The sequence below is a fragment of the Meriones unguiculatus genome, chromosome 11 (assembly GCF_030254825.1).
Source record: "Meriones unguiculatus strain TT.TT164.6M chromosome 11, Bangor_MerUng_6.1, whole genome shotgun sequence".
Taxonomy (NCBI): domain Eukaryota; kingdom Metazoa; phylum Chordata; class Mammalia; order Rodentia; family Muridae; genus Meriones; species Meriones unguiculatus.
This window is the reverse complement of record NC_083359.1, coordinates 79614607-79640615: the sequence shown is the minus strand read 5'-3', so window position 1 is coordinate 79640615 and position 26009 is coordinate 79614607. Positions and strand designations below refer to the sequence as shown.

At 40.0% G+C, this 26009-nt stretch overlaps 1 protein-coding gene across 3 annotated transcripts in view; it reads right to left on the bottom strand.

Moving 5' to 3' along the window:
• Nucleotides 1-25521, bottom strand: part of Astn1 (astrotactin 1) — a 321092-nt gene extending 295571 nt beyond the window's left edge. The window contains exon 1 of one of the 3 annotated variants that reach the window (XM_060364528.1): nt 24789-25521. In XM_060364528.1, coding sequence (XP_060220511.1) covers nt 24789-25071 — 283 coding nt within the window. In that variant the 5' untranslated portion in view covers nt 25072-25521. The remainder of the gene's footprint in view (nt 1-24788) is intronic. The other 2 variants (XM_060364526.1, XM_060364527.1) reach the window with 2 other exon arrangements.
• Nucleotides 25522-26009: the final 488 nt, after the last annotated feature.

The window sequence follows — 26009 nt, the reverse complement described above, 5'->3', positions numbered from 1 at the left end:
ATTGTTCTAGGCTCTGACAAGGCAAGTTCTCTTACAAAAAACACTTAAGAGTATCTTCCATATGCGACTGTATTGCTTAGATGAAAATAATGAAACTGTATTATAAAACTGTGCAAATTCAGTAACAAGAACTGTGAGATTTCAGAGTGACAAAAAACTAGCTAAGACAGAGAAGCTTTGGTGGAGGGGACTTTATGAGAGAAGAACTTGCTGTGACCTTTGTAGGATCCGAAAGAATGACATGATGAGAAGCAAGTGAAGACCAGAACACACAGGTCCTGAGCAGAAGCCTGAGCTCAAATCTCAGGGGTCTTGGGCACCAAAGAGTACCTATACAGCAGAGTTCTGTGGCAGCAACTAAGAGCACTGGAAGTCTTGAGGTCTCTTTTTTTTAATTTTTATTTTATTTATTTTTAATTACACTTTATTTACTTTGTATCCCCCATCTAGTTCCCTCCCTCCTCCCCTCCCAAGCCCTCCCTTCCTTCCCCTTCTCCAAGTCCACTGGTAGGGGAGGGTTTCTTTTTCTTCCTTCTGATCCTAGTCTGTTAGGTCTAATCAGGAGTGGCTGCCAAAGTCTCTTTTTTAATTTTATTTTTTATTAATTACACTTTATTCACTTTGTATCCCCCATAAGCTCCTCCCTCCTCCCCTCCTGATCCCACTCTCCCTCCCCCTTCTTCATGCATGCCCCTCCCCAAGTCCACTGATAGGGGAGGTCCTCCTTTCCTTCCTTCTTAGTCTATCAGATCTCATCAGGAGTGGCTGCATTGTCATCTTCTGTGGCCTGGTAAGGCTGCTCCCCCTCAGGGCTTGATGATCAAAGAGCAGACCAATCAGATTATGTCAGAGGCAGTCCTTCTTCCCATTACTATGTAACCCACTTGGACACTAAACTGCCAAGGGCTACAGGTGTGCAGGGGTTCTAGGTTATCTCCATGCATGGTACTTGGTTGGAGTATGAGTTTCTGGGAAGACTCCTGTGTTCAAATTTCTGGTTCTGTTGCTTTCCTTGTGGAGTTCCTGTCCTCTCCAGATCTTACTATTTCCCACTTCTTACATAAGATTCCATGCACACTGCCCAACAGTTGGCCATATGTCTCAGCTTATCTGCTTTGATAGTCTGCAGGGCAGAACCTTTCAGAGGTCCTCCATGGAGGGTTTCTAGCTTGTTTCCTGTTTTCTTCTTCTTCTGATGTCCTTCCTCTTTGCCTTTCAGGGAATGTAAACTTGTACAACCACTCTGGAAATCAATCTGGTGCTTTCTCAGACAACTAGGAATAGCATTTCCTCAAGATTCAGCCATACCACTCCTAGACATATATCCAAAAGAGGCTCAAGTACACAATAAGGACTTTTGCTCATCCATGTTTGTAGCAGCTTTATTTGTAATAGCCAGAAGCTGGAAACAACACAGATGCCCCTCAACTGAAGAATGGATGCAGAAATTGTGGTTCATCCACACAATGGAATATTACTCAGCAATGAAAAACAAGGAAATCATTAAATTTGCAGGTAAATGGTGGGACCTGGAAAGGATCATGCTGAGTGAGCTGTCCCAGAAGCAGAAAGATATACACAGTATATACTCACTCATATAGACATGTAATATAGGATAAACCTACTAAAATCTGTACATCTAAAGAAACTAATCAAGAGAGAGGACTCTGACTAAAATGCCGAAGTCTCTTAAAAGCAAATACAAAGTGCTGGTGCAGGATTTACCTAAAACAATTGGTATCCTAATTTTATATGCAGAAGGTTAGAGTGGAATTCCAGTGCCAGGTCCACTACTTCCTCTATTAGAGTTAGTTATCACTTAGACAGTAAGTCCATTTACTCTCCAGTGAAAATATTCTTCAAATACCATCACTTTGACCTCAAAAATGTATCCAATTGGCCCCAACCAGAGAGAATATTAAAATATGGACATCATTGCCCCTAAGCCAGAGAATGAGATGTATAAAAATATGTGAATGGATGGGTGTATGGATGGATGAATGCAGTCTTTGATCACAGTATTGCTACAGTGAATTTTTTTTTTTTATAAAAAACCGACAAATGTTATAGTGACTAAAACTGGCTCTTCTTGGAAGCCACAATGGCTCCCTAAATGTAATAATATTGCTGCTTTCCTCTTGTGGGTATATACATGACCTTGTGGTCCTGCACCATAAGACTAGAAACATCTGTCCCATCAGACCATCCCCCTAACTTCTCTCTGACTTTCCTGGATCATAATAGACATCATATAAATGTTTCATGGGCACATAAACGGACGGAATAATCTTGTAAATATAACATAACCCAATTTGCCACTTTTTGGAAAAGAAAGCTAATCTATCACCTAGCATATGTCTGTTCACAGATAAAAACAGTTTGGACAAAATCCTGGACACGTTCTGTTATGTACATGGTAAGTACTTATCCTTCATCCACATTTGGATTCATTTGGGTTGGTTAATTGTAATTTACCACCTACTCCTCCTGACTTGTCTCATCCAAGCCAACATGGGTCTTCTGTTAAGGAGATGGTGACATAGAGAAAGATGCCACAATTATATACAGGCTCATGGAAAGGAGAAATAAGGGCTAAGAAGCCATAGGCCTGTAGGATCTCACGGTGTTCTCAGGACATCAGAGGCTTTGGGGTTAGGCAGACTGAAGTTAAACTTTGGTTACTAAACTGTGTGTTCTTGCTGAAACTACTTACCACACAAGCCTTAGTTCACATGGGACTACAGTATACTTCCTATATTGTGGTAGTGACTATGTGAGTGTAATGGAGAGGACCTTGCATATGGACGGGGGAGCACTGAGCCTGTGTGGAGCCTTCGTTACTCTGGCTTCTGTTTTCATGCATGAGAAGTCTTGGTATCCACACATACCTCTCTACCTTCACACTCATCATGACAAACATTTGGGACTGATGGTTATAGGAAAAAAAAAAGGATCACTCAAGGCTGTGTCCCTCTTGCTCGTCTCTCTGTTCTTAGTGTCTGCATTCCTACTGGCTTTGCTTTTCTGTTCTGCCTGTGCAGTGTGTAGGGAGTTAGCATCAGTTCTGTTTCCACGACAACCTGATGCTTGTAGGATTAAAATTCATTTTGCCAATATGTCTAAGCAAGCCTTTTGACCCCTTGTATCCTAGCATAACTTCATTGGATGACTGTGGTGTGTTCATTTCCCCCTGCTGGCTTATGTCACTGCTTTTACACTGGTTCTAAAGTTGGGTAGAAGGGAAAAGTGACACTCATTAGATACACTTGATCTCAACACTAATTTTTTTTTTTTTGTAAATGGCACTTTGGCACAAAACCAAAGCATAACTATGTGTTATGCTTTCTCACACAACTGTAAGAAATTGCCCAGCAGGGTAGTTAAAAGACAGCTTAAAGTCCACATAAAATATAGTACTTTCTACATGTCCAACCTTCTCTCTCAGGATGAATAAATTCCCCTTATCTTGTGGACATTGGTCCTACCAGGATATACAAAACTGCTATTAACATTATACCAGCTATAATGGCTGTGTAGGCAATCCTCTAAGATGGCTCCTTTGGCCATATTTATTTTGTGCTTATTGTTATTTGAGGCAGTAAAAATAATAATTTCAAGTTGCCAGCAAATTTTCAAATTTCTATACAAAAATGGTAGACATGGAACTCCATAATCAAATTGTTATTATATTTTTGCTATTATATATTTTAAAATATGTCTGTAGTGCCAGCAATTGCCACATAATATGAAAATCCAACAAATAAAATAATAATAAGGAAATGAACAAGTCAAAACCAGCACAGAAGACCAAATTAACTCTAGTTTATATGTCTGATGTTCATGAAAATGCATATGAGTTCACATCAGCGTCTGTGGGGGTTGGTACCAAAGACAGCAATCTGAAGTTGCTCCTGTTCCTTTAAAAATTGTCAAAAAATTTATATGTAACTATTCCATACCCTCCCATATGCTCCAAATGACTCTGGATAACTGATAATGTCTAAAACAAAGCAAGTCATATTAAAATACTTGTTATATCATATTGTTCAAGGGTTAGGACAAAGAAAAATGTCTGTTCATGTTTGGTACAGATGTGTATGTGTGTTTAATATGCTTCCAATGTGGCATTGCCTGGAGCCCCAGATGTGAAGGCTACAGATACAGAGAGCAGACTGCACTTGTCCTGCTACTCCAGGGCCTTTCAAGACTTAAGAAAAGTAATGCAGAGCACCAGATGATGTGGCTTGGTCTGGACATCCAGGCTCTATAAACAAGAAACATGAGAAGACTGACAAACTGCAGCTTCTGCGCAAAGGTTCTAATCTATTTACTAGACCACTCTTCACAATCAAGATCTGTACAAAAAATAAACAGAAAAAGCCAAGAGGATCTGAAAACTGGGTGGACTGAGTGGACTTTCATTAACAGACGTTGGTTAAGAAGCAAAAATTAAGCTGTGAGTGATAGTCCATGCCTGTAATCACAGCACTTGGGAGGCACTGGGGCAGGAGGATTGCCATTAGTCTCTGTTGCACAGTCAATTCACCTACAAGAAAGAAGAAAATAACAATCCCCATAGTATACCCCACAATAGCCAAATCATTTTTTTTTTCTCTATCTGGAAGTCCTTTTCTAACCTAGTAAGTTTCTGGGTTCTCTAGAGACTATCAAAAAGGGGAGACTGTGACTGAAGCCCTTTGTCCCACCAAGCTCACATTCACTAACAGTGAGGACCAAAGAATGAGTCAAGATGTCTGAGGCATGGGAACCTCACATGGTTGAGCCTCAAATTATTTAAAGTGATTTAGACTCCTGAGGGAACAGCAAACACTGAACTTCAGAAGACAGATGTCAGCAAAATCCTTTCCAACTTACACAGGAGTGCCTCCCAGGCTTCTGCCGGGCCCTGTGGGCATCTGAGGCTCTCACATAGCTATCCTGCTCCAGTGTTCTTAGTAATCATCTCTGCACAGAACTCAGAGGATGTAAAACTGCCATGCAGCAGCATGATTTACATGGTGACCTGGAGACTAAAGCAGTTTTTGCATTTATATTGGGGAAAATCCATTAACTAGATAATTTACATTTCCCTCTCGAATCTCCCTCTAGTATGAACATTTCCAAGTTGTTGTCAATGTCCAGTCTTTGGAAGAACATTAACTTCCATCATCAGCACCATAATCATCAATCTGCATTGTAATGTGAGAATTACGAGGGAGTCAGATTTGTTATGGCTGTGTGCAGGGACATTATTCTAGGTTTGACCACCATCTGCCTATTGCATGGAGAATGCAAATCACTTAGAAGTGGTACCCTGAAGCAGAAGGCCTGTTCCAGGAAGCCATCATCCTAGGAGCATCCATCGTAGGAGCTGCTTCCAAGGTAGAAAGGGGTTAGGAAGTAAGTTCTTCAAATATCTACATCATGCCTTTCTTTTAACACAGGCTCCAAAATACCAGTCATTCAAATGACACTTTCATAATGTAATTTAGCTATGCTGAATATTAATAATTTTCATTAAAATATACTTTTAAGGTTTTTTTCTTACACTGAATTCTATTAACAAAAAAAAATCAGTGAAATGATAGTCTTGTTATGGTTATTCATTTGGAGTGGGGGTTCTTATTAAGTGGTCCAGGTTGGCTTCAAAGAAACCATCCTTTTGTCTCAACCTTAGAAGTGCTAGAATTGTAAGAGTATTCCTTACAGGGCTCATTGCTGGTCTAACACATGCTTTCTAGTATATGGCTAAATGTTATTTTTTTTAAAGGATACTCCAAGTACCATTTAAAGCATTCTCATACCTGTGTTAACTTAGTTTTCTCATAACAAAACAAGATGAAAAAGGATGAGGTGGATAAAAGACCCAAAAGTATATCTAGGGATACTTAGTAGTGTTTTGCAGCTTTCTGAAAGCCCAATGTCATTTCAAAATAATACAGTGCAGTTATTAGGCAATCCCAATAGTGAACAAATTCGAACAAGTAAAATTTTTCATTCGTTTACCATATGGTTTATCTAGATCTTTATCATGTCCTCATGAACAGCATGCTTTTTCTAATATCACGTTTTCAGTTTCTACCTTGTGTTGATGTGATCTCTATGCCAAGTTACCTGAGCACACAAGTCTATGTCGGAAACAAGTTTAAAGACTAAGAAGAAATGGAGCTCCAGACTTTGGTGTTACCTTAGAGCTGGTTCACTCCAGTCCCCTTAGCTTACAGACAACCTGATCCAATCAAGGTGTGACGATCTTTAAGTGCTGGGAGAGGTACAGTAATGGCTCTCTGCATACAGGGAGATTCCAGCCACTTCCCACAGAAATGGTTCAGACTAGAAAAGCATTTCTCAAAGGCTACACCACACCACCTGAGGATTTCTTGGAGAGTGAATATGCAAGAGGTGTCTTCTCCACCTACGCTAGAGATACCTGGTATGCTGAGGGAGCCTGCTGGTTACTCACTTCTAAAGATGTGTCACTGAAAAGTTTTGGAACTTCTGTGTAGGATCTTCAGAGTACCTTATATCTGTAAATGTCCAATCCTCAGGATTACCTAGCTCTGGTCCAGCTCTTAAGAACTGGATTACTCTCTAGATTGCTTAACATTTAGCCTTGGAACAATCTGTTCTCCCTCTGTTTCTCTGGTGATAAATGAAGGTACAAATGCCTGGGATTTTGAGGACCTGTCCTAGCATAGTTCAGACTCTTCCAGAAGCTCCAGGACAATAATCATCACCATCTCCTTTAATATCAGGGCCCTGGGGAAATAAGTCAACGTTGCTTTAAATGTCAGTCTCCTGATTGCTCTCCCTGGTGACCTTTAGGTAACCATAACAGTGTGCCCAAAGTCCCAAAGACAGTGGCTGAATAAAAGCTCTTCTGGAATCCCCTTCATGTTCCAAGATAGAGAGACTCTCAACCAACCACCTTCCCTTCCTAACCCACAGACATTCTCACATAGCTGAAGGAGGTTAAGTTAAGCATGGCAAATAACTGAAATCGGATTGATAGATAGATAGTTGGATGGATGGATAGATAGATAGATAGATAGATAGATAGATAGATAGATAGATAGATAGACAGACACATAAATAGAAGCTATTGCCCCCAAAGGAGTCACAGAATACTCACTACACTTTAGTAATAATAATAATTATAATAATAATAATAAAAACAACAGAAACAACAACAAAAGAATCAGAACCTGAAGTAGAATGAGATCATGGATGCTCATTCATTCATTCATTCAGTCAGTCAGTCAATCAATCTTATGTCCATTGGCCAGATTCTTTGCATCAATCTGACATGAACAGTAGGCTCAGAGATTAGGAAATGCAGACCCACACATTCATGTACTGATAGGAAGTGTGACACTAGAAATGTAAGCCAAGTGCTTTCACATCCACATGAAAGGCAGTGGCTCCTCTCTGTAGCACCAGGGCCACTCCCAGCTGAGATGCTTTTGAACTGGGTCAGTAGTTTGCACATGCTTGGTCTCTATAGCCCTTTACAGTCCACAGGCAGTGTCTGCTCACATGGGCTATATTTACCAAGGTGTATTATATCAGAAGCCAGGACTGAGATGGTAAAATATTCATTGCTCCATTTAAAAATAATAGCAAGCTACATGTTATCGCTACCCATGGATTCTATGAAAGATAATTACATTTATAACACAAAGCCTGGTTAAAAATAATAGTTTGTAACATATTTTTGCAGCGCTTTTAAGTGCTGTCTTAGAAGTTGGAGAGGGCACAGTCATTAAGAACTCCTGCTGCTCTTGAAGAACAGCAGAGTTCAGTTCCCACCACACAGCCCACACCACACAGCTCACCACACCACATAGCTCACAACCACTTATATCTACAGCACCAAAAATCTGATACCCATTTCTGCCCTCCACAAACACCCACATGCATTGGCATGTGCACACACATATATATGTGTATACACTCACGTGTGTATGTATATATATATGTGTGTGTGTATGTATGTATATAAATTAAATATATATATAGTAACTTAATAGAAGTCAGCTGGACTCTCATCTCAATTTCTACACCAAACACAGCACCACACTATTTTGGTTGAATTTTATAAAGATAATCCTGCTTAAAACAGATATGAAATCATAAATGATTGTGGTTATTTTTCCTTGATACTACATCAAAGCTCAAAAAGTAATTTCTTCATGGTGAAGAAAATATGTGAGAGCAGAAACTAGAAGCTGAGCACTCTGCACACATTTGATGGGAAGTCCACTGCCAATTTTGATATCTGAAGATACTTTCTTTATTCATGCATGCTTTCGAAGCAATACTTGGAAAAAAGCAGAACATGCTTATTATATAGATTTTCTGAATGTCAGCCCATTTCCTGTTACAGGTTCAAAAATTCTTACTCTATAATTTCTGGTTTCATCAGAAAAGTCCTTTGGCATTGGAAAACCTTGATGTTGCTGTGGTCATCACAAGTTTTTATAATCTACTGGTTCGCTTGAAAGCTTGCATCTTAACATTGGCAACAAAACTGTTAGTGTTTGTTCTTTAACTAAGCTCCTTTTTATCCATTTTTTAAGAAAAACTTTGCTAAATACATTTGAAAAGCTACAATCTCCCTGCCTATTTGTTCTTCAAATAAAAACTGTGCACTGAGACAAAAGCAGGAAGGTTACTGATTGTGTCTCAGACAATCACACTGCAGCTTGTAGCAAACGTTCATTTCCCATTCCAAGACTAGCAGAGTTGATGTACGCAAGCGTCAATATTTTACAAACGAATTGTCTATACTGCTTCATTTGAGTTATCCATAACTAAACATTGGATCTATAACAATAACCTGTGTGTATAGTAAAAAAAAGTACAATGACTGCTACAACAGTTGATGTAACTGTTCTTACTCCTGTTAAGGTGTCTGCATCTTCTCCCATGAGTTTCAACACCCTAAGTGAATCAATGTAAATGTCAACTCGGTTTTAAAACAAAACAAAACAAAAACAGAACAACAACAACAACAAAAGCCGTGATATCTTAATAATATGATAAAACCCTTTCGCTTCAAAGAGCTTTTGCAAAGGGTCACACTGACCTCTGGGGGCCCTGGTATATTCCTTGAGAATCACTGAGCTGGACATGAGGCCTCTCTTGAGTTACCCAGCCAGTTGAAGATCAGTGGAACCAAGGTCAGATGTGCTAACTGTGCAACTACTTCAGAACCCATAACTACCATGCTGGATGCTGGGGTGCCTAAGTGGTTAAGAATGTGTTTCCCAGGATGTTTTGGAACAGTATCTCACTGTTGAGCCATGGGGTGGCCTGGGACTGACTATCAACTGCCTGAGTAGTGCTGCTACTGTGATTATGAAACACTGTGCTTGGCTGAGACCATCTTCCTTTAAGGAGTTTGAAGTCCCGTGGAGTGGTCAAATGGAGAAAACAATTATTTTAGAATTGTAATATTATTTAAGATGTACTTGGAGTGCTATGAAGAGCAAGAAACTCTCAGAAATTTTTGAGAAAGAGGTTGTACTTAAGATACATACATACATACCCCACATCACATATACACATACATACACACACACACAAACACATACACAAACAACACACACATAAATACACAGCACACTCATATGCCTACACATATATACAACACACATATATACACAAACAAACACGCAAATAAGCACATACAACACACACATATGCACACACCAAAGAAAGGAAACAATTCAAAGTTAGGCCAACAGTAGGTCACTATTTTGAACTAGAAGACAGTTATGGGAAAGACCTTGAGATTGCACATTTACCTGATCTCTGTCCAACGAGCCTGAGAATTTGACTTCAGCTCAGAGTCAACTAGCTACTGCATCATTCTGGACAGAAACTGGTCTGAGGACTGCAGGCATAGTTCTATTTACTAGACCAAAAAGTGGAAAGGAGGGGCTTCCAGGGCCTTCTGGGAAAATGCACCCACCGTTCCTTCAAGTGAATGATCAAAATCAATCCCTCTTCTTTCTCTGGACATTTTCCCACATGCCTGGAGCTGCTGCAATTATCCTATTACCAGTCTAACAATGAAACCCATACTCATCACTTCAAGAAACAGCTACAGTGTTCAGGGCTAAGATGAGGATGGACAGAGTGAGCTATGTTTATCTTTAGGGGATCAATGCTTGCCAGGAGCACACACAGGCAGAGGGTTAAAGAGACTTGAGATTATTTATAAGATGAAGGGAGGGGCCTAGAGAAAAGAGTGGAAATCTAGATGAGAGGAATGGCAGAAAAGGGGAGGGCCTAGAAGAGATGGAAATCTTGCTTCTGTGACAGGTTTATGTCTCCTTTATTTCTGATTATATTGTCAAATTCAAGGGTGACAGCTGGGATTCAGTAGCTGCTCAGAAAGTCTTAGAAACTGAAGGAAAATAATAATGAAAGCAGAAGGCATACACTTTGAGATCAGAGTTATAGAGAAATCAGAGGTTGTTTATGCCTGATATCCTCAAAACTTTAGGTAATGTATGAGGCAATATCTTGGCAAGTATAAAGATGTAGGAATTAAGTTGAGAGCTTAATTATTTTACCAGAAGTCTGAAATAGTCACTTGGGGAAATGTGAGGGGCAGTTCATCAAGGTCAATAAAAAATTAACATGAAATTTTTAAATTAATTTTAAAACTTTAAAATTAATAAAAATAGTTTGAGAACAGATCAAGATCAGAACTCAGATAATTATGGAGCCTCAAATCCATACAAGTAAGAGTATTTATATACAAACCTTAGCATTTGCTCTAGACCTAGAAGAAAAAGCACATAGATTTTGGGAGATGATTCTTGTCTGCTCACTTGAGCACTATATTCTATATAGTCCCCAAAACAAAATTGAATCTAGTGATAAATATATATATATATATATATATATATATATATTAGCTATATATATCTAATACATATATTAGAGAATATATATATTAGAGAATATATATATATATATATATATATATATATATATATATTAGAGAATAGATGGTGTCAGAGAGCTCCGACGTACATGGAAAATACAAGGCGATCAATGAATTGGAGAATTTCCAAGAACCAAATGGAGGGAGGGGGTGGAGAGTGGAAGATAGCATGAGAAAGCTGGAAATAGAAATTGTGACAAGTAGGGACAATATCAGAGTTGGACACATTTAGGGATCAGGAGAGTGTGGCCACAGTCATCTCTGTACAAAATGTGGTCTTGAAGGTGCACCTGTGGGGAAGGGTGTTGACGGAATTATAAAGTAGGACATTAGGTGTACTGTCTATATGAAAGGCTGGCCAATTCTAATGTGATGGTCACTTGCTGGTTGCTCTAAATAAAAATTTAATGAGAAACCACCACAGTCATTCATTTATCCTTTATATTTACCTAGTATCTATGGATGTCTTTTCACTACAAGCATCTATTAAGACCAAGTGGCCTAAGATTGAAAATATTCACCACCTTGTCCTTTCAGAGAACACTTGTTGACCTGGGTCAACACAGTTAAGATGCTTGTGTAAAGGCAAGAGACAAAGTGCAAGAAAAACGGGGTCACTGCCAAAGACACTGTTGAGGAGCATAGACACTGATAAATGAGACAGCAAGAAAGGCAGAAGGTGACAGAACTAAAGAGGTGAGCTTTCAAAAATAAGTGTTGTCCAGCAAAGACAGCTGACTTGCATATGTGCAAAGGGGGTGCTTCTTTACTTTCGAGGCATCTTTATAGTCAGTGTTTTCAAAAGCTCTTATCTGTTCCCCTTGCTCCTTCATTTCCTTCCTTCGTTTCTTGAACTAAATCTAGTACGGGGTCACTTAGGTAGCGTTGCATTTCCAAGCGTGGTACGGCAGTGTAAAGGATGCGTGCAGCATTTCCTCAGGTTAAAAATGCATTGTTCTGAACATCTGCCCTTCCCCTTCCAGCAAGTTCATGTACCCTTGAGAGATGCTTTGCCATGGACGAGGATACTGGCCTCCGGGATAGTAGAAGAACGGGATGAAAGGATCTTAGGCTTTTAAACAATTGAATAAAGCAGAAAACTCCGCCAAAGTAGAATTGGCATCTGAGGGGACATAAGCTTTCCTCATTTCAGTTTTTTTCACAAGGCCTCCCTTTCCCCCCCAGAAAGTTAGGCCGCCATGCCCATTTTTAAAAGAAACTCCTTATCTAGGATTTGTGTTTACATAACTGTTTAATATTCAGTAAACTCTGGAGTCCGTACATGGTCCTGATTCTGAGAATGCATGCCAGGAAACCTGCGTTGGAACAGCAAAGAAAGTAGCCATCTAGCCCATGAGCATGGCCTATCTCTGACACATGCCACACTTTGGCATGACACTCCATCAGATTGTGCCTCTGGTCAGTACTAGAATAAAAGAGCCACTGCCCTAGTCACACTTTTGGTTCTGTGACATCTATTTGAGAGAAACAAGTTGAAGAGGGGCTTATTTCAGCCACAATTTCAGCAGTTTTTCAGCACGTATTTCACTCTATTGCTTTAGGATCATGGCAAGGCAGAAACATCATGGAAAAAAAGGTATGTTGAATGAAAGTTGTTTACCTTGCGTAATCCAGGAAGTGGTAAATAATAAGAAGTAATGACCAAAATATAGCTTTCAAAGGTAGGCTTCCACCAATTCACTTCTTCCAACTAGACCCCACTTTTAGCAGCTCCACCATCTACCAAAAGTCTATTTAAATTCTGAACCCATCAAAGAACCAGACCATTGATTAGGTCATAGTCCCCAGGATCCACGATCTCAGGAGCTCTGAAAATACACATACGGACATACTCTAGTGAGCTTTATTAATTTCCTCTACCAAGTGAAAAATTAATATTTGCCACTTTAGTCATCCAGGAAACGTTACAATGGTAAAGAAAAAAAAAAAGGACACAGAAAAGAGAATAAGGCAAAGAAAGACTAAAAGAAAACAATGGGTTAAAGAATGAGTCCAAGGAACTTATGTGCAGAGAAAACAATAGCTCTTTACGGGAAAGCAGGGAAACTCAAGGCCTCCATCAGGATCACCGTGTGCAGACTTGCAGTGCACCAGAAGATGCTCTGTGCATTCAGATTACAGTGGAACTCGAGTCCTGGGGAAGCGAGATAGCATGTCAATCATACCTACCGTCTAGAAACAGTTAAAAACAGATTGCACCAGATCCTGCTAGGATGTGCATGTTTAATCGCATGTCCCTTCACCTATGTGCTGTCTGTCACATTTAGACATAGCACCAAAGTATTACTTAAGTACTTACTTACATTCTTTGATCTAGTTTTGCATTTACTCTTTCCATTACTTGTTCCTTAAGCTACAGCTTGTAATTTCTCGTCCAAACCAAGAGTTCCTAGGACCCATTCATATGTCCCAGCCTCCTTTGACTTAGACCTCTTACTTACATGTTCATTATCTCACTAACAAAGTCACTATTTCACAACGTGGTCATTATAATCATCTCATCACCAGGTAATGATTTAGACATCATAGATCATTACAGTGCTGTTTAAATTGTTCTAGAAAAAAAGAAGCAATTACTTTTATGGAGCAAATATAAAATTGATACTAAATTCTGGCAAAGGTCACACAGCCAGAAAACCTAAGAAAAGCCTCACTTGGAAATAGTGATGCAATGTACGCTTCATAAAACATTATCAAACAAATCCAATTTCATATTCAAAGAGCAATTAATTACTACTCGGTGAAAACTGTTTCACAAATGCAAAAGCAGTTCCAAATGAGGAAATATATGTATATAATTCACTTTTCAAATATATCCAAGGAGAAAAATCTTATCATTAGCTCTATAAATACTGAAAAAAAACATTTAATTATTAAAAAAAACTCTTCATAAGGGAAAAACAATCAATTCTTCTTTAATATGCTAATTTTATTCAACCTAAGCTAATTTCAGAATCAGACCTAAATATTATCAAATGGGTACACAGTAAAGATGATATCTCAAATCAGAGGGGAACCCGAGACTGTGAATGGCACAGACATCTGTGCAACTATAGAGATAGCTAATGTTTTACTTCACACAGCATATCTGGAGAAGGTTATAGGTCATACTACATATCAGAATAAGCGCAAGGTCTTTCATCTATTTAGAGGTAAAGGATAACTATTATGTATTAAAAGAAAATATGTATAGTTTTATAATCTTAACGTGTAGAAAACTATCTCAGCTAAGACTTGGAAAAAAACATAGAATCTAAAAAGAACAATTAATGCCTTTAATTTTACAAACTGCAAATCTTCCCGAGAACCCAGCAATAAAATGAACAAATAAGGTCTACAATGGTGATGTACAGTTTTTTTTTTATTATTTTATTTTAATTACACATTTTTCTTTTTATTTATTTATTTTTCCAGAGTCTAGGACTGAACCCAGGGCCTTGCCGCTTAACACTTGCTAGTAGACAAGTGTTCTACTACTGAGCTAAATCCCCAACCCCTTGATATACATTTTGCAATCCAGAACTTGGGAGGTAAAGGGCTAGTTGAAGCTAAATGAGAACCCTACAAAACAAACAAAACAAATGTAATCAAAGGCAAAATGCACAACATCATGTAAAATGTTTATAATTTATATTAGAAACAAATGTATAACTACCAAGTCTCTGAGTACTCATAACATATAAAACTGACTAGCAATGGAATGTCAGTCTAGTACACTGAAAAAGTATTAAAAACTGTGCAATGGCCACCGGAGAATGGGGGGATACAGAAACCTTCTTATATAGCTGATGAGAGTACAGACTGGCGTAACCATTCAAGCGCAAACTGACAATCTTGTTACGTATTTATCATCTTCATGAACCAGAAATTATCCTCCTAGTACGTGATATATGAATCCTCCCCCAAAATATTTAAGGAAATATGCACAAAGTTGATAATTGCCACGCTGTGTCCAACGGCAGGCAGCAGGAAGCAACCTGGGTGTCAGCCATCCAAGAAGCTGGTAAAATGTGGTCCATATCCACAATGGGTGTTCTATAGCAGTTGTTTTCCTTTGAACAACGGTGCCAGTGTTCTGTATATTCACTGATGGATATGTTAGGCTATATATGTATGAGATTATTTGAGAGTTAACTACTGCAAAGTTGAAAAAAATAAAAATGTAGCTGTTTCGTTGCACTAGATACATTTGAAGTGCTCAAGAGGTACATGCTATTAGGAATTACCATATTGGATAAGGCACCTATAAAACAGTAACATTATTGCAGAAAGCATTGTTAGACAAAAGTGGTCTATAATCACGCATCTTAACATGATTAAATCATAATAATATAGTGCTGAGAAAATAAAAGGAAGGGGAGTTGTCAAGCACACCTGTAGTCCCAGCACTTATGAGGCAGAGGCAGGAGTATCAGACATTCAAGACCATCCCAAGCCACAGGAGTCTCATTCTATAAATAAATACACAAACAAATAAAAATTGAAAGACTAGTTGTGGGACAGCAAAGTGACTTGGTAACTAGAGGTGCTTCCTAACAGGTCTGAGTTGTTGAATTCAACCCCTTGATCTGCAAGGTGGCAGGAAAGAAAAGACTCTTCTAAGTTGGCCTGTGACCTCCACAGCACAATGTTGCATGGAGCACCTGCACATCCACACATTCCTACATTCATGCACACACACACACACACACACACACACACACACACACACAAAATGTTTTTACTGGGAAGAGTGAATAGGAATTGAGAACAAAAATAAAATGAAAGTAATAAACCACTGAAATGGGAGTGGTTTACATAGATTTGAGAGAAAACTAAGCTGGAAGTTGGAGAATTTTTTAGCATAAATTTCTGCATTGAGGTCACAATAAATAAACACAAACAAACACAAACGAAGTACACAAAAACTTGCATGCAGAATTCAGCCCTCTTGACAAATTGAAGACATCTTTAAAAAGAGACACTCAATATGTGTTCACTATGACTTGCAGTAAATATAAACTTGTTGCTTAGGTACGAATCTCCAAGAAGGATGTTGTTGCAGATATCAAGGTGATGGGTACTGCCTCTGACATAATCTGATTGGCCTGCTCTTTGATCACCTCCCCCTGGGGGGGAGCAGCCTTACCAGGCCACAGTAGAGGACAATGCAGCCACTTTTGATGTGAACTGATAGACTAAGATCAGAAAGGAGAGGAGAACCTCCCCTATCAGTGGACTTGGGGAGTGGCATGCATGCAGAGGGAGGACGGAGGATGGGATTGGGAGGGGAGGAGGGAGGGGCTTATGGGGGAATGCAGAATGAATAAAGTGTAATTGATGAAAAATAAATAAATAAATAAATAAATAAATAAATAAAAGAAAAAAAAAGAAACAAATAAACAAGCAAGCAAGCCCTCACAAATATTCTCTCACAAAGCTGGGAGATGATAATATTACCTTCTTCTTTGATGGCCAGGCTGTAAACTCACAGGATCAAGGCAAGAATCTTGCCAAAACAATAAACGTGTGTGTCAAACATATCAGTACCTCTAGCAGTCACAATAACTTCCTAAACATATGAAGAAACATTTTGAAACAAAGAAAGACACTGAAGGAAAATACATCTGGATTCAGCTAAAAAGCAAGTCTGTTCCACCCAGGTCTGGGTTAAGGAAGTAAGGATGAGAAAAGGAAAGACAAGGGTATTTTGTAGGATAATTCAATCACTCTGTGTAACACTATAACTATGGCTATATTACCACAAAAGAAAAAATAAGAGGCACCAACCCATGTACATTTATAAAAACATGAAACTTTAGAGTGACAGTGGCCAACTCTAATGCCAGAAAATTAAAGTAAAAGAAATCATTTAGAAGGTTTGAGAACCCCAAGGCAGGCTGAAGGGTGTGACAAAAATGCTAACTCTAACAGAGATATATGAAGCCTCACTGAAGGCAGTAAGGGGTAAGTGCTGACCCAAGCAAATTTGGAAATAAGTAGTGTTGAAGACTAAAGGAAAAGAAATTGTACCCCAAACTGTACTCTAACTACTAGTCATTTCCCAGAGGGGTGTGGATAAGTAGTTTTAATAATTACTATGAACTGCAAACTGGAATTGAAATTTTAAATAACTAGATGGCAGATGACCAGAGCCAGGTTTCTCAGGGTTGAAGTGAGATAACCAGGAAGGAAAGTGTAGAACAGTTCATGAATCTATTAATAACATAGAGCATGGAACAATTAGAATTATCAGTATGAACTGATACTTATGAATATATTCATAAGTAGCAATACTTATGAATACATGGGTGTGTTTATCATTATACACATTTTGTTCCTTTGTGACAATTGTGACAATTGACAGACTAAAAAGAGCAATCCCTAGTCCATGTGTAAAATCATATGTGGTGCCTATATCTTGGTTTTATAAGGAATTAGAGGTCCTGTTGGTATAGTGTTCTTGTGAAATGTATACAATTTACCCTTGTTCATTCAAATGCTGATTTCTCAACCCCACTATCTAGTTTCAATCCGGACATTGTATTGTGATGTTTATTCTAAGCATCACCTGTCTCAAGTTTGTGTAAACATGCCACCATTTGTTCTCTATATTGTAAATTAAACAACCAGCCCCAATGTTGAGCAATGGAGAGGATAGGGTGAGACATCCTGGTCCAGAGGGGAGAAGAAAGAAGCCAGTGGGAGGAGTCGGAGAGGAGAAATAGGCAGGAGAGGATGTGGATCCACGAGGAGAGATGAACCAGACCTAAGATATGAATAAAAACAAATATAATATGGAAAATATAAATAGGAGGAAACTATGCAGGCTTGGAGGTTTAGGATGGAGTAATTATTGCCCAGCATTGTGCTTTAGGTTGATTAAGTAAATCCTAGTCTCTGTGTAGTGATTTGGGTGTACAACTGGTTTAGGAATAACCAAGGTTTAACTAAAAGATAAATCAATAATAAATATAAATATTCAACAACAAGGTCCATAGAGACCGAACTGTTTCAGGGAGGGGTAGAGAATATGCTGGACAAACCTAGAAGAAACTACAATGGGTAAAAGTAAGAAAGTGTTCAAGAGAAAATTCCACACTAATAGGGGCATGCGAAATACACGAGAGTTGACTGAATGTTCCCATCAGGCAAAGCTAGAGCAAGTAATTTGAGCAATAAAGTCAATAGAACAGTATTGAATTAAAACCCCAAATATAAAATAAATATTCCCTAGAGTACAAAATAAATATCTATGAGTCCATTTGTCATGAATGAATGAATGAATGAACAAAAAAACAGAAAATACAATGGTCTCATATAGGATGATTCTAAATAACTTATGCAGACACCGAGCCTATAAAATAGTGGCTCGTAAGTAGCTTAGTGTGGTCTGTGCACAATGTATTCTGCTTGAGTAAGGAATGGGGGGAAGAGTGAAACTCTACAGAGGTTACCTCACAGCACAACCTCACTAGGTAGTCAAGACCAACAGCACCTGTGTTCAACCATGTTTATATCCTATAACAAAAATGGCAGACTATACCTTCTTCCTCAAACCTCACATCTCTTCTAATTACTGGAAAAAGATCAGAAAAAAAAAAAAACACCAGTGGAAGAACATTCTACACATAGCTAAGCAATATTATTCCAACTGTCAAGGTCATTAAGAACAAGTCTCAGAACCTGTCATTGGCAAGAGAAGCCCAAGGAAACAGAACAACTACATGGAATGGGTAGTGCCATGCACTGGACCCTGAGCAGAAGGCAAAACCTGGTGCTTCACCTGCAATAAGAACATCATACTAATGATGTTCATACTAACAGGAAGAGAGCCTGAGTGTTCATGCATCTAAAATTGTTCTAAACAATGACATGTGTTTTTCAAAACTAAAATAAATAAATAAATGAAAGTTCTGTCATTATCTTCAAAATCCCCTTCTTTCTTCCCCTTCTCATTAAGACCTTTTATTAGAGGTGATTCATTCTGCATTTAGTCTTTTGCATACTTGCTTTGCATAAACATTTGACTACTCTTTACCTGCCCGTATACTAGATGGCCCAATCATACTATATCAGGTGACTGTGTCAACATATTTATTTCCAGTCTTCTGCTAACGATGCTTACATGTTTTGCTATTACCAGCAGCATGGTTACAAATATTCGTAGTATACATTGCTGAAGACTTTCTGTGTTGTGCGATTCATAGCTAGAAGCAAAACTGTTTGGTCTTTGGGGGGGAGGGCACATTTTCAATCCCGCTTTTACAGAAGCTGTGGAACCAATTCAGATTCCCATCAGCAATAAACTATTTTTCTTCTGAATTCTGTTCCTTGAAAAGAATCCTCATGAAGATCCATGAAGATATTTTTATTTTCTTAAGTAAGTTTTAAAGTGTATAATATTTATAATAAAAATAATATGGCGAAATTATCATTGCAATTCATTAGGAATCATCACAGGCAAACATCCTGGATGGTTAACTTGCTGTGGGCATCTATCTGAACGGGGCACAAAAATGAAGAAATTACAATTTGACATATCTCTGCTGAAAATCTAGCCACTGGCATGTATTTGAGAAACTCCTAGCCATTTAAATGTATATATATTCAAAAGGAGGGAGGGAAGGGAGAGAGGAATAAAAGGAAAGAACAGAAGAGGGGAGAAGTAAGGGAGGGGTATATGTGAGTATGCACATACATATGCATACATGCATATGTATGTGAATCTCAGCCTTTCCTCCAAAGAGGAATAAAGAAATTAAGCTTGTATTTATTTTTCTTTCATAAGCTCCAATGTCTTGAATTTAAGCTGCATCAGCAGGTCTTGAAGAACACTTGGAGTGTCTTAAAATTCATCATTCCTGCATTCAAAACTCCTTTGATGTTAAAATCCACATTTCTGTGGAGAAACAGTAAATAATAACCCTCTCAATACTATAAATTAGTGCATTATGCTGGTATGTGCTGTTTAAGCACTGAAATCTCCAGTTTAAGATTGCCATCATTCATCCCACTTTGTCTCAGATGGCGCTGTAGCTCTGTATAAATTTGTTCGCCGTTAACCTAAACAGTTCACTGTATGGAAGAGCAAGAGAAATAGAGGAAACTTATTTTAAAGGAAGATAGAGAGATGGGTGAAGAGAAGTTGGGGATGCTGAAGTACTTCAGTTGCTTCCTGTGAGTCCCAAGCCCACCTGTAAGTGGATAATGCTGCCCAGCGTTATATCTGAAGCCAGTTGCTCACTATAGGAGAGTTTTCTGGCAGTGGATTCTAAGCACCAAACCATATAGCAAAGATCAGAGGCTTCATACAGGACCTAAACACACGGTGTTTCTCTGTGGCCTCATGGCTTCACCTCCTTCATATTCTGTTTGCATTGCTAAGAGGCTCTTCTCAGAATATTGAACATAACAGCGTCATCACCCAGCTTGGTCATTACACCTGTGGATGTCATAAATACCTACAAGTAGTAAAGGAATAGGACTATAAATAAGAATACTCAGATTGTTCACAGCCAATGATGATTCTTGGGTGTATCTTGATGGAGTTCACTTTCTGCACTAAGGTTTATGTGAGGAAACACACAATGGACAAAGCTGTTCAAGAGGCATTTGCACAAAAACCACATAGGATTTCTCTGTTTAAAGCACATGAATACATTTTCTCTATCTTACTCATTGCCAGGGAACCTGTATTGAATTGTGTAAAAGGACAAATTTTGAAAAAAAAAATTTAAACCAAACCTAAAAGGCATAGAGAAAAGCCTAAATGTCATATTAGTTAACCTAACATTAAATAACAGGTCAACTCATCCTTGACAATGGGCTCCTGCGTAATTTATTTACCCTAGTTATCCTCACTCTTCTCCATTTTTGGAATGTATGGCAAGCCAGATGCTGACACCAGATCTGCCTTCTCAGCCTTTTCTTTTCAACACCACACTGGACTGCTCCAGAAACTTTTGACAGCACCTTATATGTGGATTCTTGCTACACTTCTACAGGCTGATTTACCGTTACTTTCTTCCATTAAATCCACAACAGCTAATACAAAATGCCAAAGCACAAGGACGAGCTGTCTCTGCACTAAGGTCTGTATATGCAAAGGCTCAAGAGCTGGGTTTGAAGCAGAAGAATGTCCTCTTCAGCTAACACTGGAAATGACAGACACATCCCATTCACAGCACAGAAAATTTGGATGTCCCTCTTCACATTAACTCTATTCCAAGATCAAATATGCTTCCAAAGCAGAAATGTCTGCTGTTATAAGAGCTAAGACATGAATTTTTAGTTAAGATATTAATCTGGTAAGCCTTTGATTTCTCCCCAAGAGGATAATATGGCTTATGTACTCAAATATTTTCAGATAGATATTACAGTTGCCTTGCAATACTTTAAAAATCTTCACAACTCGTCTGAAAGCAGAGGTTTGGATTACCTGACTTGGGGTTGCCTGACAAGTACCATAAAGAAGACAATCTGACACAGTAAAATTCATATTTGTGGGAAGGCAGGCCAGCTAGAGATGACGGGACATGAATATAAACATTCCAATTCAAAACTATGTACAGCCAAAGAAGACATGATTTACAGTGCCATCTTACCCTGATGCCACAGTCTGAAACTTCCACCTCAAAGAACAGGAGACAAGTACTCCTACCCTACCACCTGAGATTGTTTTACAAGAAAAATGGACAGGGCTTGTAGCTGTGGTAGCTTGTAGAGCCACGTTTCATTTCTTTTTGTGTCACCAGCCCTCTCTGCCTGACCTGTGGTGAGACTTACTCTCCAGACCCACATGCAGTCACCACCATTCCTGTGTTGAGGCTCCACTCTAGCCAGGCTGATCTCCACACAGCCAGGCTATTCCTACATCCATGTATTCATCGCCACCACTATCCTGTTAACCATTCTCCATGACCTCAAATACCTTCATTCCTAGAGAAAGTCAAGTCAAATTTACCTTTTATTTCATTAGTCTTTGCAAAAATATCAAAAGTGTTCCAGACGACAGTGATCTGAGGAAGGGAGAAGGGAGGCATCACAGAAAGGTTATGTGGGTGGAATGTTCATACAGCTGGACAGCTGGGGGCAGAGAAAGGATGGTGAGCCCTCTAGGGAGAAGGAGGCGTGTATAAAACTCTTTAAAGAACCCCAAAAACTGAAGCTGACTTGAAAGGATAAGAGGCTTGAAAACTTAGCAGCAAGAGCACTTTTTTTAAAAAGACCCTTTTCAAAAGTCTGTTTGCCTCATTGAAATGAGAAGACTTGATCTTCAGAGCAAAAGAATGCCAACACTTGTTTGGTCATTTATTTTCATGCTTTTTTTTTTTCCAGGAGTGATGAGACCTGATTTTGGTTAAGGTCCTTTTAAGCTGTGGAGCTTGCTGTCATCACAGGAGCATCTCTTTCCCCAGCATTCCTATGCTTGTCAGCATCCAAACACTCAACTAGGTATGATTACAGCTCTTAAAAGGATCTGTGTGTTCCTGATGACTAGAGCGCACCTGGGGCCAGGAATGTTGTGGTTAACTTCTGTGTCCCAAATTGCTAAGAAGCTTGAGCTTCATAAATTCCCACAACTACTGACTGGAAGCTAGTCTGCTTCCAGAGAAGCATGAAACAAGATCTACAAGATCTACACACAAATCATTACATCCCTCACCATGAATCTTGAGTTGCATCACCTAGAACCACAAAAGTTAATGTTAAGAACAAGTCTGTCCTCCATGAATTTGGACTCTCCCTTTTTGCTCATTTATATGCTGCCCCTTTTGGAATTCCAGGCCAAAAGGGACAGACACCAGCAAATCAATGGCTCTGAGCATATGTTGGTAACTGTGAAGTTGGAGAACAACCATGTAGTCTCTGGTTCTGAAGTGAAAGTGCCTGTGCCTCTGTGCAAATGCCTTAGTGCAGCAGGTTACCATGGCAACCCCAACAGGGTGCTGCAGTGGGCAGCTTTGTACAAAGTTGCATAAAACCCATTCTTGAACATCTGGGCTTTGGACACGTAGCTAGTATAGGTCTATCACAGTACACAGCCTGGGCTTTGGAATTCTTCAAAAAGAGAAGTGGAGTTCTGAGTACCTGCTAGCCCAACCTCCCCTTTTCATCCACATCTGTCCACTTTTATGCACAGTCAATTCTGCACGTAGAACCCCAAACAGCCTCTTTAGAAACATATAATTTTCCACATTCATTCTTATAAAGCATGACGAACAAACCGTGTTTGCACATCAGCATGACTTCAACATGAACTTTGCAGCCACTGAATAACTCAACGAATTGTATGCTCTAATGAGTACCGTAGCCACATTGTTCCTATCTCTAGTCAGCCCCCAGTCTTTATTATGTTATTGGTACTTTTCCTGCAAAAAAAAAAAAAAAAAAATTTAAATAATCCTTTCAAGTGTGTAGGTTGGCTTCACTGGGTTTAACTGAGTTGTAGTCCCAAAACTGTAAATGAACTTTTCATAGGACCAGGCAATTTTTTAAATTACTTTTCCATTGTGGTCCAGGAGGGAGGCTTTATTCACCTACTCCTAATGCTCTCAGTATAAAAATGCATCTTTGTGAAAGAAGAGCAGGAAGAGAGGTTATAATTTCACCTGTGGCTTCAACCTACACACGGCTAGCAGGAAACCACGTTCCTGCAAAGCAAACTTGACTTTGTAGGACATTAACTAAATGTAATAGTATCCTGGACCCCCCCTCCCCCCCCATTACCTTTAGTCCCTCCTGGACAAAATTAGAGTATGTGAAGCATACTGTGAGCCTGTATACACTATATTCCAAAGAAATGAATTGCATAGTTGGGTGAGGGCACCATGGAGAGACATAGAGCTTCAGTGGAGAAGTAGAGAAATTTGGTACCTAAGTCATGTGAGCCTGTGATGCTTTGCAAGATTCTGGTAATGAAAACAAGAAGGATAGAGTCAAAGGGATATAAGATTCAGTGCCTGAAGGAATTTTCTGACCTAAGAAAAGTATAAGAAAGGGATCAGAGAGATGTAAACAAAGGAAAGAAAAGCCTCTTGCCTAGAGAGGCCATTATCTGTGCAGGAATATCTATACTGACCTTCTAAAGTTTGGAGAACAGAGGAGAGCAATAGTTGTAAGTGGGCCACACAGATGGGCCATCTCTTCATACAAGAGACTTTAAAATGTCATGGAGATGTGCTAGTGCCTGATAGGGAGGTAGTTAGATTTGGGCATAGAGGTACAACTTCCCAAGATGAACTCCAGGCACATAAGAAACTTGTATGGGTGGAAGTGTATCCGAGCCCTGATGGTAGATAGAGGGTTTTAGGTGAGTGAAGATCAGTGAGGTTTGCACACGCTGGCAAGATAGCCACGGAATTCCTGTTCCTAAAGCCTGGGGATGGCTGTGGGTGGGTATAGGTGCCCAAGGGTGTGAAGCAAAGAGCTACCCAAGCATGTGGCATGCAAACAGGGAGAGAGGCCTATGAAAGCTGGGCTGGAAACTGACGATGTTCAGATGTGTTCCTGAATGAAAACTCCCAGCTCAAGGCTGAGGAAGGTTTCAGAGACAATCCAGCAACCTGTTCCTTTGGGGCAAAGCAACTGAGAGGAGAGGGGAGGGGCTCCAGAGTAGATTTGGGGAGACATCAGGTGCACCAAGGCCCAAGTGCTGGCTTGCAAGTGGGTGTGGAGAAAGGTCCAGGAGTGGGGCGGATCCAGGGAGGTAGTGTGGGGGAGGGGAGGTGGCGGCAGCAAGTGGATGTGTGGCGCGGGCCGGGTGGGGGGTGGGGGCGCTGGTCCAGCGCCTCCTCCAGCCTCTTTCACCTCTCCCGGGACTCACCCAGCACGAAGTAGGGTAGCTCCGTGTTCTCTAGGTCGTCCACCACGACCATTTCTCCGGGGAAGTCATTGCGCACAGAGAAGAGGAGCTTGGGTTCGGAGGCCGAGGGACTGTGCATGATGCTCAGGTCGTTCTCGCGCAAGAAGGGCAGTGCCGACACAGTGATGCTCTTGAGCTTGCACTCCAGCTCCTTGGATGGATCCACGTCGCCGGCAGCTGTAGCCAGCACCGCAGCCGGGCCCCAGCAGCAGGCGAACAGGGCGCACAGCCCGGCTAAAGCCATCTTGAGCCCTGGCCGCCTTCCTCCCAGCGCTGCGAAGGTGGGGGAGGCAGCGAGCAGGGAGGGAGCAGCGAGCAAGCAAGGGAGGCGGGGGAGGTTGGGGAGGGGACTCGGAGCTCCAGAGCTCTGGTCCCCTAAAAGAGATTCTTCTCTCCGAAAGCCCTAGGTTCCAGCACTGAGGTCTGGAGAGCCTGGTTCTTTGTTTCCCGGAGCTGCTTATCTGGGGAAGGGAAAAGAGGGGTTGAAGGGGGGGGGAGAAGGATGGTGGGAGGAAAGAGGAAGAAAGCTGAGGATTCTAGGGAATCAGGTCAGCCCCCAGCTGGCAGATAATGCTCCTGCCTCTCTTCTCTTTTCCATCCCCCAGGCTCTTAGTTATTAACTACCTGCTCTGCATTTTTAAAATTACGTCTTTGTAATGCAAAAATCTCTCCTGTCGCAGCATCATCCAAATGGCTTGGGAAAAGGCTTACACTGGCACACACCTTAAAGGGCTCTTCAAAGCAGGTGTAAGGGGCGGGGGTGCCTTTCTAGATAAAAAAATGTATCCAGTGTTTTGGGGGTGGATGGGGGTGGTTGCTCCTCCTCTTCCTCCTTCTCCTCTTCTTTTACTTCTTATTCTTCCTCCTCCTCTTCTTCCTCTTTCTCCTTCTTCTCTTCTTCGGAAAAACAACTTCTTAGTTAGATCTGTCTGTTGGATTAAGAGGTGCTGCGATAAACGCCCAAGTATACATTTCGACCAAATATGGATTCTGCAGAATATTTAAAGATAATATTTGCACTATTGATATAGATAGAGCAATCAAAAAAGATGTCAACAAAGAAGGAAGTCAATATAACTCACACTGTTAGGCAAAACAGAACTTTCACTTGCAACTTATGCCTCATTTTATCTCTGTCACAAATGTTGTGTACAATAAGCAATAAAAAGATGATGGGGCTGA